Genomic DNA, 17,494 nt, shown 5'->3' on the forward strand with positions numbered 1-17,494 from the left:
ATATATATATATATATATATATATATATATATATATATATATATATATATTTATTTATTTATTTATTTTTTTGAACATACCCAGAAACCAGAGGGGTATAAAAACTCTTGCATTTAACTGTACCTCTTATTTATTATACTGAAGGGTTGTTCCTGTTTCAGGCTGATTTAAAAATATGGTCACAGGGGAGTATATAAAAAAAACATGCACTTTCCCTTTCGATTTTTGCACTTTCAAGGAATTCCAAGGCAAATGTATAACAGACCAAAATGACATGATGACTCCAAATAAATGTGTAACCAAATTTGTCACATCCACCAAGAGGAATATGAGTTAATGTAGATTTTCGGAGGCCTGAGGATAAGAAGTGTGTGCTCTTCATTACATTAGCATCATGCACATCATCATCCATTACTCTTTATGCTCTGAGAAATTTTAATGCAGGAGCAAGAAAGTGTAAATGAATAGAAGAGAGATTAAAATAGATTTTAATGTGTGTACCATGTTATGGTTGGTGTAGTTGTGATGTTAGACTGAGCTGGGATATTAGAGGACAGATTCTGAAGATGGTAAATGAGATGCTTCCTAGATTTTAAAATGACTCATTTAACCAATCACTTTAGCTTGTCTGAACTGCACTGTCAGGAATATGGGTGAATATTTATTCACTAAACTCAAGTATCATAGGAGTCAGTAAACCCAGGACAAGCAGATTTCACCAGTGTTTTTTTTTCTTGTTGTTAATTACAGTTGCTTGATAGACATTGTGTAACGGAAATGATTTCATTTGGTATGTTTGTTTAAATATAATGCACTTCATGCTGATGCAATGCAACCTGATGCTCTAACTACAGCATGTATTTCTGAATCCCACCACCTGCTGCACTATGCCCATTGGCCAAATCACCGTCTGGTTGATGGATGAACAGGCAGATTAATTAGGAACACATATAACAGACATTATTAAACGATTTAAGTTAAACATCGGATCATCAGGTTTTCATATCTACTTGAACATTTTTCTAGAAATTTCATGCAACAGTTATGTATGCAATGAAATAACCATTGTGCTCCTGGCCTTCTGACATGAGATTCACTAAGGAGTAAAAAACTAAAAGCAATGTTGTAATACTGCTGTGTACATATCACTGTGCGATGGCCACATGCGACACTGACCCCCTGACTGTGCGACAGACAGATGCCAAAGGATTGCTGAAGCACTTAAATTACTGAATGTGATACAGGAAATAAGTAATAAGTGGAAAAAGGCAGCACATTTGTTTAAATACCAGAGAGCAGCTCTATCCGTTGGTGTGCCAGTGGCATGATCCTGTGGTCTCCCGGGCAGGGAGCTAACTCTGCCATAGTAGAGTTAACTCTCAGTCCCGTTCCCAAGCCCGGGTTAAAATGGGAGGCTTCCGTCAGGAAGGGCATCCGGCGTAAAACCTGTGCCAAATCAAATATAGGGAGCAGATCATCCGCTGTGGTGACCCTGAACAGGGAGCAACTGAAAGACCAACCACAACAAGAGCAGCCCTATAACACTATTGATCTTGATGCTATGAAATGAAAACGTACTGAAGCCATGTCAAATCACGTATTAGCTGTTTTCCACTTTATGGTTACTCTGGAGCTGGTAACTGCATCACTGCTTCACTGATGTCATCATCTGCTCTTCTGTCTCACGTCCAATTCGATAGTGAGGAAAAGAAACAGCATGATGAAAAGGGGCAGATAAAATGATGCATGCTTTCTTTATAGTCAGTCTGTACAAAGTAAGGTAATATATGGTGTATATTAAACCTATTTTCTATCTGTATATTTTTGCTGAAGGAAAAATGATTGTTTAATCTTTTTCTAAATATCTTTTTTTGATATACTATGAACGTAGTAAAAGTGTGCACATGACCTCTTCTATCCCTGTCTATTCTATCCCCATGCCCTGTCTTAACACCTGCCCAAAAGAACTCTACACCTAAATGACGTGATCGATCTTTCCGATCCTTCCAGCTCCAAAAACACACCTTACCCACTACTAAAGGAATTCTGACCCATCTCACCTATTCCCAAACGAATTCAACAAATTCAATCCCACCTGCTTCCAAAGAAATTCCTGCTCACTCCTAAAGGAATTCTGATCAAATTCACTGAAGGAATTCCATCACCTCCACCCTGCTACCGAAATTCTGACCAATCCCAACTACTCCTGAAGGCATTCCTGCTCATTCGGGAATTCTGACCAATCTTTCCAATTCCAATGAGCACTGTCAGACTCCTTCCCCTTCTACTCCTGAAGGATTTCTGACCACTCCCACTGAGTCCCAGAGAAACACTGTCCAATCCCATCTACTCTTTAAGGAACACTGTCTGTTCTCACACCCTCCTAAAGGAAGTGTGACAGATCCTGCCCCATCCATCAGAAATTCTAACCAGTCCTACCCATGTTCAGTGTATGCACTCCTGTTGTGTCCAACACACACACACACATGCTCCAGCAAATTGTTTTATTGAGTCTCATGGGATTCTGGTCCTGATGCTCACCTCAAATCATGAGTGTTTTATTACTATGATTACACTGTATACACTTCAAACTCTTACAGAAAATAGAAGGTCCACTGTTTTTCCCCCAATTGTTTATTTTCCTGCCAATTAACTCATGTTGAAAAGGTTTATACCAGAATGAATTGCATTAATTAGGAGTTGGTTAAATCACGGAATGTCACATTGCACCGTATAATTCTAAGATTTTATCCTTGTCTTCAAATTAAACAGATCAGGTTGTGGCTTCTATTTCACTTAATCGCAGTGTTTTTGTTCTGCTGACCAACTGTATCGCCAACGATCCAGTACACATACGAGTGCCACTAATGCTCATTTCCTGTGATGCAACAGACTGTCTGACATTGCGAATGAGAGGATTTATGGGATTTGAACCACACCTCCTCTCGGCCGTATAGAACAGACGGTCCGCTGGTACAACGTTACGAAAAGAGTTGGATGTAAATCTCATGACTCTTTTGTCCTTATCAGAGCTTAGTCTTGGGAAACCTCAGGGTTTTTTTTATAAGTACACTGATGTACTGCAGTGCAATAGAATGGGGAGGACAGCAGATCACTGGTTGGGGTGCTTTTAATACCATGCTTACAGCTGGTGAAAACTTTTTAGATCTACAAACATAGCTTGATGTACTTGTAGAGAAGCCAGAGCATATCTTCATAGGCTTCTGATTACACGTCACATACGACGTAGACACGTGCAGTTTACAGGCGTACATCATTATTTGTAATTATTATAAGACCTGATTATTTACATTGGACCAAATATCAAAATAAATGATAGACAAGAATAATGTAACATTGTACATAATACTGATCTATAAAGTTCCACAGCAGTAAGACTGTTGTGACTGTAGTGTGTGTGTGTGTGTGTGTGTGTGTCTCTGTGCACGTTGCTGTAAAACCTCTTGCGCGTCTTCCCATTGTGAATGATGAAGAACCTGTGTGCAAATGTTCTGTGTAATTTTCACCCATGACTGCACCACTCCTCTTTTATCTTTTCTTCACCTTTGTCAGTGTAACTTTACACCAGTTTGCACACAAATAAATGGACATGACTCTTTTCTCCCCTTCCCGCATTATTCAATGCTAGTGCAAGTGTGAAAATTGCTGTTATTTGCTACTAGCATGGTCAGAGCTATGGTGCTATTACTTTATGGTGAAAGTAATAAAAGTCTAAAAGTGTGATTAGAGTTTTTACTGTATTATTCATTTCAATTCAGACTAAAGCTAGAAAAATGAAAGTAAACGTACAAATGTCCTGCAATAGTTTTAGTATTTTAGTGGCTTATGTTAAGTAAAAAGGGAAAGTATTACCTAAGTTGAACTAACTATAGCAGCTATATTCCTAATCTCAAGAGCGTTAGCTAGCGTGATAACTGGTGAATGATAACAGTGACCCGTCACTATACAAACCGTCTTCATTAATAAAGCGTACATAGCACCGGGTCTCCTTCTTACGGTCTTATCTGTTAAGGAATTAGATTGATGCTAAAAAAGTCACCACTACAGGATTACAGATCAATACAGAATTAAGGGGCTGTTTGTCTCGGCTGTAGGACACACTATCCAAAATCTAGTGCTGAGTGCAGGATGAGGTGACAATCACAGAGTAATTAATAATATAATAATAGTAATCACAATACCATCAATAAGCTAGCTAAAAAGTCTGACAGCTGGTGAGGGTACTGGTACTGGTACTGGACTGGTACTGTTGCCTTTTCTTCATTGAACTTTTTTCTTTCTTTCGGCTGCTTTTTTTTAATCCGGGCTCAGGACCGGCACAGAGTAAACTCTTCGGTGGCTAGGTGAGCTCCCTGCCCAAGAATCGCCCCCGGGCCGCGGCAATGCGAGTGTAGGATCCTGCTCCTGGACCACCTGGGGGCCTTTTCCTCATTTATCATGTTATGAGTAAAATTATGGAACAGCAGCAACAACAACAACAATATTTCTGTATTAATTATAGTAATATATAATATAGCAATTATTATTCATTACTTAAAAATAAATGTATGTTTATATTTAAGAGTATTTATAGTTTTAAATTCAGTCATTTTATTACAAAAGCGATTTTAGAAATGAAGAATTTTACTTTTTCGTTAAGGCTATTTAATGAATCATGAGTCTTAATGTAATGCAGCAGGCTAGTGTTAAAAAAAAAAAAAACAATTGACATTAAAACACTGGAATTGCTGCTGTATTTTCCCCCCACTGAGGGCTATTAGTCAGTATAAATATGTCACATATGGTCTGGTGATCAGCTCAAATCACACACTCAGCCAGTGATGATATTCACAGACACTTTCCATTAAACATGACTGATTATATATAAACTTTTATTTAAGTTAATTATTTCCTCATTCAAAGTAAACCTTTCACCATATCTATAAAAACAAAAGGACAAATATAAGCGCTGTACAGTTAACCAAATCACTAGTTACTGCAACTGTACGACGTGTTTATATGTACATGCATGGACATACTGATTGTATATACACACATATACACTTTTACAACTGGTGACCCCGTCACATCTCCCTTGCCTCTAAAAGCAATCAAGACGTTCTCTTTACTGTGTTCAAAATAAAAATGGGGAAATATGGGGTCATGATTTCTGTCAATGTTCTAGTTTTGAAGTACGCTGAGACACCTGAATCCAACAGGAAATAACTTTGGCACAGTGTACTATGTAAACATTTATTCCAATTCAGAATCATAAGCAATAGATTTCTCACAATTTGGCCCTAGTTGTTTTTTTTTTTTTTGACATCATATAAAGGTTTCTTTCCAGAATGTACAAAATTGCTCAAATGTTGGCATAGTGATGGCAGAGGCAGTTGTATTTCAGCAGTGAAACTCATCAAGGGTGCACTTTCATTTGCCATCTATAAAAAGCCCCCTCTGTATAACGAGCACAGCATCATGTCTGACTTCAATGAAACACGCACCGGTTGGGGTTTTCACCCTGATTCAGTCAGTCTCATGCCACAGTGGCACTGATGAACTTGTCTTAGTGTCCTTCGATACACTTCAGAGAGCGCGTTTAAAAGATTCCCCAGAGCTGGACAAATTCAGGATGATGTAGAGGAGTCAAAAATACTCAGGAATCAAGTGAACATGGTGATTACAGTATATCTGAGGCTCATTGGTATGTGTCCTAATCTAGAATAAATTACGCTACAGGGCTAATGCTCAGTCAGACACACACCAAGGTCAGAAAAACAGAACTAGTATAAAAGCTTGTCGGTTCATCTGTGTGCATCATTTACAACAAACTAACCAGAAGCACATCACTGTGTAAAGTACCGTAATGAACGTCGATGAAAGAAAGCATAAAAGCATGGAGGATGCAGAACAGAGAGAAATGCACACTTTTCTCTCTCTCTAAGTCCAGTTGAGGTCCAGCTACTTCCAGCCCTGACTGAGAGCTGCACAGCTCAGGTACCCTTTCTGTTTACAGTAGCATGGATACAGTCAAAGGCAGTCGACTTAAATCACTGTACAACTCAAGAACAAATGATACAATAAAAAAAAAAAAAAAAAAAAAAAATCAAGTAAAATATAAATGTGCAATACACAAATCCATCTGAAACCCTTTGCTGTATTGTTCTGGGAAGCCCACGATCAGAATTTGAACAGGTCGTGCCACTGGGATTGGATTCGATCACAGTGACCCCCTGCTGACCCGAACATAATGCACAAATACATTTTCATTTCAAGGAGACTGAAACAGTACACAGGTACAGTCGATGGAATGATTCTACACCAATGCAGCTAGAAATGGACTTCAATCCAGATATCCTCAGGACAGGACAATGTGATGATGATGATGATGGAAATAAACAAAAGTACACCTCGTTGTTTGTTTTGTGACAAAGGCAACAGACACTGAATGGTAGTGTGGATCACTACGTGGTGTCCTGTTGTTTCTCCACCAAAACACTCCCGAAGCTCACAGAGGAAACGGGTCGTTCTTCACTGTTCATTCAAGATGCAAAATAGAGCAATTTGTTTGCACAGGGGGAAAAGACAAAGCTGGCCTCTGATTATTTCTTTTGTTTGTTGAACAGACTGTACACAGTGTTCACATAAACAGAGGCCTGCTGATTCTCTCCACACACGTGCACACTCGCTCACTCACACTAACTCATACGCTCACTCACACACACGCGCTTACTCTCTCATGAGGGCACACTCTCTCACACGCTCACTCACACACACGCGCGCTTACTCTCTCATGAGGGCACACTCTCTCACACGCTCACTCACACACACGCGCGCTTACTCTCTCATGAGGGCACACTCTCTCACACGCTCACTCACACACACGCGCGCTTACTCTCTCATGAGGGCACACTCTCTCACACGCTCACTCACACACACGCGCGCTTACTCTCTCATGAGGGCACACTCTCTCACACGCTTGCTCACACTAACTCACATGCTCACTCTCACACACGCATGCACTCTCCCAAACGGGCACACTCTCTCAGGCGGGCACACTCGCTCACGCGCGCCCACACGCTCTCAGGCGGGCACACTCTCTCACATGCTCACTCTCCCACGCGGGCACACTCTCTCAGGCGGGCACACTCTTACGCGCACACACATTCTTACACGCTCACACACTCTCACTCCCACGGACACAGACACACACTCAATCCCGCACACACACACACACACCCTCACGCCCACACACACACTCACGCCCACACACACACTCACGCCCACGCCCACACACACACACTCTCACCCCCCCACACACACGCCCACACACACACACACACACACGCCCACACACACACTCTAACCTGTGCTAGGCTAAGAATGCAGAACAAAAAATGAAAGGTCCTTGCGTTCCTCCCTCCAATCAGAAAAGCCTCAGTGGCGCGTCACTTACATTCAACATTATTGGTTACATGAAACAAAAACAATTTTGATTAATTAAAATAACTCCTAAGAACAAAAAAAATGCTTGGAAGAAAAGGGCAAAACAAAAATCAAATCCTTTTGGCTGGCATGAAAATAGGATGATACCTCAAATTTGCATTTCAATTAAGAGCTGGAAATAAAACGGTGAGGTATATAGTTGGATGGAAAAAAGTTTTCATGTTTGTTTTTGTGTCTGTTTGGCCCCATAGCCCTGGGTGAGGGAGAAGGGGCGAGCAGACCCACTGCGGCTGGGCAGTGTTCCCTCAGAGACCGCGCGCTGCTCTGTGACCTGCTGAGGACGCAGGACGTAGGGGCTCGGGGCTAGGGCTGCAGGTTCAGGGTGAACTTCCATTGCTGAGTGAGAGAGGGATTGCACACCTCCACCGTCAGGCCTCCGTTACGGGCACTCCGGCTGTCCAGGCACAGATTACTACCCACATGTCGCAGCTTAGTGTTGTTCTCAATCTGTTCCCATTTCTGCAATTTACACACAGTCAGAGACAGAGAGAGACAGGACAGAGAGAGTGAGAGAGAGTGAAAGAGAGAGAGAGAGTGTAATAGTCTGTAAAAATACAACCTTACATACTGTTCACAAAGATGGATTTGTTCAATATAAAAAAACAAACCAAAAAACACCTCAGTCTGACAGACAGCCGTGACAAGCTGGTCTTTAATTCCACTTCACAGTGAGGCTACACCAGATTCAGACGAGTTTCACTCACCTGTCTGCTGTCGTTTTCTCTGCAGCCCTGCAGTTTGATCTGAGATCCTGCCATACGCTCCACCACAGTCAGACACAAGTCCATGTGCTTGACCGACTTATCTTTAGTCAAAGCCCACTCCTGAACACAGGGAGCACAGAGGAATTTCATGAGACACTCAGAGAAACCGTATCATCAGTTTACACATCTACACAGGTGAATAATCAAAAGACTTGTAATTCTGCCAGGACGCACGTACTGCATTTTCTAACCTTATGCCATGTACCATCTCTGTGAAAAAGTGCTCATTCTTTAAAGAAGCTATAAGCATGTGATATGTGCAGTGTGGGTTTGCTTTAAGTGACTCTCCGCTCTTCATGTCCATGGATTCCTTCACCCAAGTGCAGACCGTGTGTGTCACCCGATGCTCTCCTGCTGTTCCTGAAATGTTTAGCAATGTACCTGTGATCTGAATGCTACCTGGTTGCCCCCTGCATTGTGGCACTCGTAGACTCCCACCACACCGTCAGCAAAGTGTCCGAGCGTGTCGAGGCAGTTCCCGCCCTGCTGCAGGGCACCGAATGCGATGTCCTGATGGTCTGGGACCCTAAAAATATCCAAAAATATTCTTAAGAAACCAAACACAAAAAGGTGCTGGCTCTTATGCAGAAAAAACCCCCACTGTAACCACAACCTCTCTGATTAGTCCAATGTAGTATCAGCTAACCAGTTAGTCTAGCTATATATGATTCCTGATCGTCAGTAATTAAAACACAAACACAATGAGGGGGTGTGACGCGATTCAACATAAAGCCGACTTACTTTTATCACATTGCTAATTTCTGCTAACAGCAATCTTCCAATGCTAGCATTTGTTTTGCTCAAGAATGGCCTACTTTCTTTATGAGGACAAGTTAACACCTATTCTCACAGTATAGCACTTAACAACAGCTGTTAACTTACCAGCCGCTGTTTGATTCTCTTAAAGACATAAAAACACACCAAGTTACCGAGAAACTCTATCGTAAAGACTTTCCCTTTTCCGCCAAAAGTTACTGCTTGAACTCTGACTGATGCTGGAGAATCTTTCAATAAATAAAGATCACCTCATGGAAAAACTCCCTGTATCAACAGCTAAACAAAACGAGTCCCTGTTTAAGCTGTTACTATAAAAACAACAACGTATTAGAACAAGATCATAACAAACATGTGATTAGCTACAAGTTATTAGTATGGCAACCAGCCGGAGGAACAACAAAGGGCAATAGTACATAGTAACTGGTGACTTGCAGCCATGAGATCGTTGTGTGTGTGAGAGCAGTGTTTAAGCTGCTGCGACAGGAAATGAAATCAACACCTTCTGACCATTTAGATTGGAATCTATAGCTACTGTGCAAAAGTCTTAAGCACACGCAAAGAAATGCTGTAAAGCAAAGATGCCTTCAAAAATAATGAAATTTAATGTTGTGACATAAAAAATAAAAAACAAGGTCAACATTTGGTGGGTCCAGTTTGTGCTGTTAAGGATATTGAGGAGCTGGAAAGTTTCTTTTAAAACCAGGAACAGTTCTTCTTTAGACGGTCACACGGTTTTTTTCCCAACTGATTTGTTATGTAATGTGCTGCTTTCTTTTTAGATGTCAAAAATAAAAATCTATGACAAAAGTTTGTACTAAAAAAAACGTCTATACAGCGTAAACGATCTGATCCTGTGTGACGAGGCTGACGAGGCTCACCTGAGTTCTGGGTACACGTTCTCCAGGTACCACTTAAATGGCCTGCAGCCTAATCTCTTCTTCATTTCCAGCCTGCTCTGAATACTGGCACAGAGAAAAGAGAACTGTTTAAACAGATAACCGAGTGATACACGGTGCACGCCTTTAAGTAAGATACGCTTAAGTGGTTACACGAGCTTGCACGGATTTTGTAAAGGGAAATGGCGAGACACCTACTTCCCATAAGGCACATTTCGTGCAGAGGGTACAGCAGCGTAATAGAAGTTCTTGAAATCGTCCATCCACACCTCGGCTGCTCGTCTGGTGTTCCTGCAGGGGGCAGAACAACACTCGGTAAGGTAGAGAAGTCGCTTTATTTACCTGTCAGGAATGGTTAGAAATCTCTACTCACTCACAGTAGGGCATGTCTGAGCATGAGATCCTCTTTCCTATGATACTTTAAATTAGTGGTAACTAATCCACATCTAGGACTTTCTGTATCCTGCTTGGGGGTCTATTTTACATCACACAGAGATATGTAGAGTTTTCTGGAAATCATTTGAATACTAATCGATACTGTGGATATAGGGACAAAATGTTAGCATGTATTTATAGTCCTAGGGGTTTTGGGATGGAAAAATCTGTCTCAGTTATGATGTACAAATATTCATATGCACTTTTTTTCTTTCGCTTCTAGGGAAAAAAGATGCAGTTAATAAAAAAAAAGCTTACATGTAAACGTTTCTAGTGTCATCAGGTGTTATCAGATTGACTGCACTATTAAAATGCATCTATTTTGCAGTGTTAAAAGTCAAAGGATTCTATTTTACATTAATGAACGTGAAACGCTCAATTTACCCTGGCAAAAAAGCAAGAATAACACTTTAAAGCAAAATAAATATCAAGATGAGACAAGAGTACTGGGAAGCCCATTACAACTGTGAGAATTTCAGGAGCTTTGAGTTAATACCAGAGAGGCCAAACCTGTCAATCATTCCAGGTTCACATGTCGACTGGCTCATCTGCTGTTTTTCATGAGGGAAGAAAGATGACTGATCTTTTGGCATATGTCTGAGTGATGACTCATAGCAGCGTATTCTGATTTTAATCTCTGGACCATAACCTTTGGCAGGTCTGTATTTAGTTTTGAGGCTCACAGTATATGATCAGTACACAGATTCAACCACTAGATGGAGCACACTGGTCTGGTGGCACCATTTTGTTTTGGGGATGAGCTGTAGACATGTAGACAACTCTTAACTTAGACTCATGGGTTATATTGGACAAGTACTGAGAGAGAAGAATTTTTACAAGCGCTTGTTTTGTGTGCGTTTGTTTTTTTTTCCTGCTACAGCAAGTTCAGCAGCTACCTGGCGAACACGGTCCCACTGCCTCCAGGAAATGTGTAAGGATGCTGCTTCCTAAACACGTGTCCTACTCGACTGCAGGGAATGATCTCCAGACTGCCACCGCACTGCCAGACCCGGAACGAGATTTCTGAAAACACCCCACACGCACACACGCAGGCACACACACGCGCGCACACACTTTTTTTTAAGCATTCCTTTGAGGAACTTCATCTAAGATATTATTATTAATGCAGTTAATAAATGCTATGCTACATCTAAATCTAACCCAAAGCTTAAACTTGACAACCAAAACAGAACATGGCAGAAAATGGCAGAAAACACCTTCTGCCATTTGTTATTTATTTATTTTTCTTGTTTTAAAGTAAAGCTGCACTTTCTGTAAGAAAGTATAGACCAGCAAAATGTCCAATAAGAATAAAAATAGCTGAACTTTGTCCTTGTGAGGTCAGAAAAGCAGGCATGCAGTCACACACGCATACATACACACATGCGCGCACACACGCATGCAAGCACACGCACACCCTAGGTTCAAGATAAGTATATAAAGAAACATGTGCTAGCATTTAAAATGGAAGACACATCCTGGTCATAATGAAGTAGACAAAGCTCTAGCTCCTAACTGCAACCTCTGCAAAATTTCCTGCCAGTTTGCCTTGGATGCAACATTTGCCGGATTCTTGTGACATTTCCACAAGCGCCTCAGTTGAAAGGAGTCTGCTGTTTGGGAAATGAGTAATGGTTTTTCCCTTTACCACGATGTGCTCCGAGACCTCAAATTGAGCTTACCTCAGAGCTGTCAGTTTCAGTGTTTAATACAGAGGCAAATGTTTGAGACAGCAACACAAGAAGAAAGAGAAGTGTGCTGCTATTTGGATGTGAATATACAGGGCAAGCAAATGAGTGGGCTTGACTTCTCTCCCAGTAACCAATCACTCTCACAAGCCGAAAAGACAATCCTCTGCCCATACGCACAAATCCTACATGCCTCATTTGCATTCCCTGTCCTAGTAAAGCACGGCTCTGAAATGTGCGGGTCAGTGCTACCTCACCTGTGACGCAGTGGTGTGTGAAATGAAGAATAAAAGAAAAACACTGGTCTGTTCTCTCACCGAGGTTTTCTCCTCCCCACACGTCCATCATCATATCATATTTCCCAAGTTCCTCAAAGTAGCTTTTGTCCATGACGAAGAGTCCGCCAGCTATCATAGGAGTCCTGATGTAACAGAGATAAAATGAGAAAAACACCACAATCATCCTCATTAGACACATACATATAAATAACGAACATTGGTGTAGGACACAGCATGTAGATATTGATGTAAGGCAGCGTATGTGACTGATCCTTATCAAGGTAATGAAGGCTTTGTTGTTATAAACTGCTCTGAACAGACACAATGCTGAGGAGTGTTAATCACTGGATACAGGAAATGTCAACAAGGTTTATGAAACAATATGATGAGGGATGCACCTATCCAACATGAAACAGTGGCCAGTTTTGACTGGTTTTTCAATCCGATCGGGACATGAACCTTTGAGCCAAGACTCTGGCATCTGAGCTCCATCAGCCCTAAGCACCTGAATGCTGTCGGAGTAGATTTCACCACCGTGTTCGGTCTTAGAGGAAAGATACGTTATGCTGAAGTGCATGTTAGGTCACGTTTGTCTTTTTTTTGTTGAAAAAAATCAGGACTCAAGAGAGGTGGAAAGTGAGGAAGATGAACTCAGTGTCAGCTCTTTATCTGCCATCTTTATCACACTTCATCACCGTGAGGTCACTGGAGCTAACACCCTATGACTCATTCACCTCATTTATTTCAACATACTTGAGATGTCTCTTTAGTCATAAGAGACCAGGCATACACATAATACCTCCCATAATTTTATGCTCTAGTACATCTGATCAAATGCACATCATCATCTAGAGCTTGTATATATTATTAAGAGCAGCTACGCTAATTCCTCTCCACTGTTTCTCTTTTCCTACACCCATCCCGAGGCATCTAGAGACTGTTCCAGCTCCAGTTGTGTTCCGTGTCATGAAGAGTTTGGATCTTCGTTGAGATGAGGCCGACCCTGTGAGGATCCTGAGGCATCTACAGAGGTGTTCCAGCTCCAGTTGGACTTTGGGGACAACAATCTCCTAATCGATACACAATTGTCGGAAATCACAAGCTCAAGTGTCATCCAAATGAGGATGGGTTCCCTATTGAGTCTGGGTCCTCTAAAGGTTTCTTCCTCTTCCATCCAAGGGAGTTTGTCCTTGCCACAGTCACCTCAGGGTTGCTCATTGGGGATAAATACAAACACATTTAAATACAAGTCTAATATTAATAGTAGCTGTGCTACCCTGCAATAACTGGGGAAGATAATTGGGGAAGTCGTGACCTAATGGTTAGAGTGTTTGACTCCTAACCCTAAGGTTGTGGGTTTGAGTCTCGGGCCGGTAATACCATTCATAATTCATAGACTAGATGATCAAGTACACAGTGCATAGTGTGTCATTTGTGAAACAGCTCTGGCTCTGTTCGCAGATGTAGATGTAGAAGAGTAATGATTTATTATCCCACTATTAGCTGCTTCTTCTCAAGGATTCTGGGAGGCTTTCCACAGTCACCTCTGAATCTACATGCTGATTTCCCGTGAAGCTGCTTTGTGACAATGTTTATTGTAGAAAGTGCTACGGAAATAAAAGCACGTCATGTCATCACACATTAGCTGGAGATGAAATGCTAATAATCTGCTTGCGTTACTCAGACAAAGAAGTCATCACTTACAACAGACAATCATGAGCATGAGGGATAAAGAGCCAGCTGTTTTGTCTGAAAGGAATGTGATTAAGTGCTTCCCTTTCTACAGGGAGTGGAGATCTATGCCAGAGCTGTTTCATCATCATCATCATCATCATCATCATCCTCATCAACCTCCTCTCATTACATATACAGTTGTCATTTTATGAAATATATGATAATACATTAGAATCTCATGTTTATAGTCTCAGATTATAGCTGATATTTAGCAGATATTTTGATTTCGCTGATGTTTACAGACCGAATATTATTCGAATTCCCTCAGTGGTCAGAAATATGAAAAATGGAATGGAAATATTGGCATTGTAAGTAAATCTTAGTCACAAGTGCACAAATACTGACTGAGCATGGGGAACACTGAGCTGATAACTATTTTGATACACGTGTGTCACATCCAGCATTTCATTTCTCTTTTTGCGACGCCGCAGCCACATGTGGCCGGGAATCTGAGGGAAATCACACGGCTCTGCTTGGGACAAAAGGCACACTTCCAGGGGTGTCCAATCTTATAAGCAAAGGGCTGGTGCTTGTGCAGGTTTTCAATCCAGTCGAGCAGGAGACGCACCTGATGCCACCTGTTTAATCAGTTGGTCTTGCCTTTCAACAGACTAAGAGGTGCTGATCACAATCAATGATGCACATCAGGATGTGGTTTTTTTCCTGCTGTTGGGTTGATCTGCAGTGGAATTGCTTTCTCACAACAACTGAACAATTTGAAGCAGGTATTTATCTGGAAACTGCCTGAAAGCTTTTTGAGAAACGATTGCTGTTTTCTCGCATACACAATCATAATGCACAGCAGGGGGGGAAACACTACAGGGTTTGATTTAATGGACTAAACTCTATCATCATCCAAGGGATCAGTTCCTTAGATTTAGTGATTTCTGGGTCTAGTAATTCCAATAATGCACTAAACTGTATCTTTCCTTGTTGTGGTTGTGTAGGATTTATCCGCAAAGGGTCAGTGTGAGAACAAGGTTATATTCCAATCAGTTTCAATTCCAATTCAGTATACAAAGATGTGTGCTTCTTAAGGCAGTGGTGGCTCAAGCAGTTAAGACTCTGGGTTGTTGGTTGGGAGATCGAGGTTCAAACCCCAGCACTGCCAAGCTGCAACTGTTGGGCCCATGAACACGGCCCTTAATTCCCTCTGCTCTTCTCCAGGGGTGCTGCATCATGGCTGACCCTGTGCTCTGACCCCAACCTCCAAAGTTATATGCGAAAGAAAGAATTTCACTGTGCTGTAAAGTACCTTTAATATGTAATAATTCAACTAGTGCAAAATAGATACTTCAAGAAAGTATTTAAAGGTGGGGTCTCCGTTGTTTGAAATCCAATGTTGACATTTGAAATCACCAAAACAAAACACGCCCCTAACCCAAATAGGTCCCACCTCTGTTTTAATAACTCCGCCCCACACATACACCAGACAAGTATAAACCAATTATAAGTATTATGGCGGAACCTGCTGGGGCAGCTGGCTGAGGGTATATTTTTTATCAATAAATGAACTCAATGAGTAATACTATGTTAATACAAATGTGTTTTTGTAGTACTGTGTTGTACCATGAAAGGTTTATCTCCGTTTTACGCGGAAGACTTTCAGTTCTCTCCAGCGCTGGAAAGCTGATCCTATATTAACACGGGTCCTGCTTCTTGCCTTATCGTAAGCCTTTTTTCGCTTTCTTTCTTTGTTTTACCCTCCATGTCAATGTTGAAACTACTTTCTGCTAATGTCACACATGAACAATCTGTCCGCCCATATTGGCAAGACACGACCCTTTCTGCTCACTGGCTACACGTTAGTTTTGTTTTTGTTATGTTTGGCGGTCCAACGCAGTTTTCTGAAGCATTTCTCAAACAACGGAGACCCCACCTTTAAGATACAGAATTGGGCTGTAATGTTTTAGAGTTAAGAAATCATCACCATGGTCTTCATGGTTTTTACTGATACACACCAACAATACAAATGGTGACCCTGGAGTGCACCACCACAGTGGCAAAAGAAAATACCACTTTTTTTTTTTTTTAATCAGAGAGTGTGTTTATCAGGTTAGAAAACTGAAACGAAGGGATGTTACTAATAGGAAAGAAAAGCAGCTGCTTACTTGATGGGAGCGATGGGGTTCCCCTGCCTCGCCCGTCTCTGCTCCAACGTCATGTAGTCCCACTTAAACACCAGATTCCAGTCAAAACCTTCACAAAGAAAAAGAAGAGAAAGGTTTGAAGCAGCCTAGTAATGCAGCAAGGCCTAGGTTTCTAATGCACAAACTGTTGGAAGTAATTGTGAGCTTTTTGAAGCACAGATACCTAATAAAAAAAATGGCATTGGCAAATCCACCAGAAGCAGCATTCTGTCTGTACAGGCTCATGTTCTAGCTGGAAGCTCAGTGGACACAGCGTTGGACTACTGATCAGAAGGTTATGAGCTTGAATCCCAGGACTACCAAGCTGCCACTGCTGGGTCTTTGAGCAAGACCTCATGTGATCTCAGGGACTTTACATCTTGCCTCTGGTTTGCTTATCAGGGACAAATATACATTTAAAAGCTAAACTTCTTTGGTTTTATTCAGAAAGTTTATACTTCTGTAAAGCTGCTTGGCAACAACGTCCATTCTTAAAAGAGCTCTTAAAATAAAACTGAATACAGAGTGATTAAAAGCACACTGGGTGGAATTTACAAACCACGGGGACGCGATGGTTCAGTGGTTAAGGCTTCGGGTTACTGATCAGAAGGTCGGGGTTCAAGCCCACAAGCTGCCGAGACATCGACGTGGGGTCTTTGAGCAAGGCCCTTAACCTCACCTGCTCCAGGGGCACCGCACTATGGCTGCCCCTGCGCTCTGACCCTAGGCTCATAATAACCTTGGATATGCGAAAACTTAAAGCATTTCACTGCATGTCGTATGTGTATGTGACAGATAACATTTGAATTTACAAACCACAAAGATGATTATATAACAACATTACGGATGATTAGGATAACCAAATAAATAAAATCATGCCGTGCTGCATGTAGATGAAAGACTGCCACTCATTACACACAAAGAAAATCAACCGGCTGCTTCAAGCTGCGTGAAAAGTCCAATTACGCAGGAGTGTGAGAGCTGAACAGAGTGCTCTCTCAGCCCTCTCAACTTCCCACAAGCTTCCTGACACACCTAACGCTCCTACAGCCTCACACAGTACTGGCTGGAAATAAATAAAGAAAGAAATCATCGACTAGAAACAAATAAATAAACTGAGAGAACGAAAGGAAGAGATGCATTCAGAATCTACATGGTGTTTACTGTTGTGCCAGATAAAGAGAAATTGAACTTTAGTTGCTGCACACCTCGCTTCCCTGTGGCCTACTGTTTGGGAGTTACGGAGAGGAAGAAAAACGACGTTCCAATCAATAAATAAAAAAGAAA

The 17,494-nt window shown here is 41.5% G+C and overlaps 1 protein-coding gene across 2 annotated transcripts in view; it reads right to left on the minus strand.

Annotated features, from left to right (window-relative positions):
• Window positions 1-5,303: 5,303 nt before the first annotated feature.
• galnt2 (UDP-N-acetyl-alpha-D-galactosamine:polypeptide N-acetylgalactosaminyltransferase 2) overlaps window positions 5,304-17,494 on the minus strand; it is an 87,598-nt gene continuing 75,407 nt past the window's right edge. Inside the window, exons 9-16 of one of the 2 annotated variants that reach the window (XM_060872947.1) lie at window positions 16,190-16,277; window positions 12,384-12,487; window positions 11,275-11,401; window positions 10,142-10,234; window positions 9,926-10,009; window positions 8,652-8,796; window positions 8,211-8,330; window positions 5,304-7,965 (exon numbers count right to left, since the gene is read on the minus strand). In XM_060872947.1, coding sequence (XP_060728930.1) covers window positions 7,810-7,965; window positions 8,211-8,330; window positions 8,652-8,796; window positions 9,926-10,009; window positions 10,142-10,234; window positions 11,275-11,401; window positions 12,384-12,487; window positions 16,190-16,277 — 917 coding nt within the window. In that variant the 3' untranslated portion in view covers window positions 5,304-7,809. The remainder of the gene's footprint in view (window positions 7,966-8,210; window positions 8,331-8,651; window positions 8,797-9,925; window positions 10,010-10,141; window positions 10,235-11,274; window positions 11,402-12,383; window positions 12,488-16,189; window positions 16,278-17,494) is intronic. The other variant, XM_060872948.1, reaches the window with a different exon arrangement.

This window comes from Tachysurus vachellii, chromosome 6 (assembly GCF_030014155.1).
Source record: "Tachysurus vachellii isolate PV-2020 chromosome 6, HZAU_Pvac_v1, whole genome shotgun sequence".
In the NCBI taxonomy this organism is placed as follows: domain Eukaryota; kingdom Metazoa; phylum Chordata; class Actinopteri; order Siluriformes; family Bagridae; genus Tachysurus; species Tachysurus vachellii.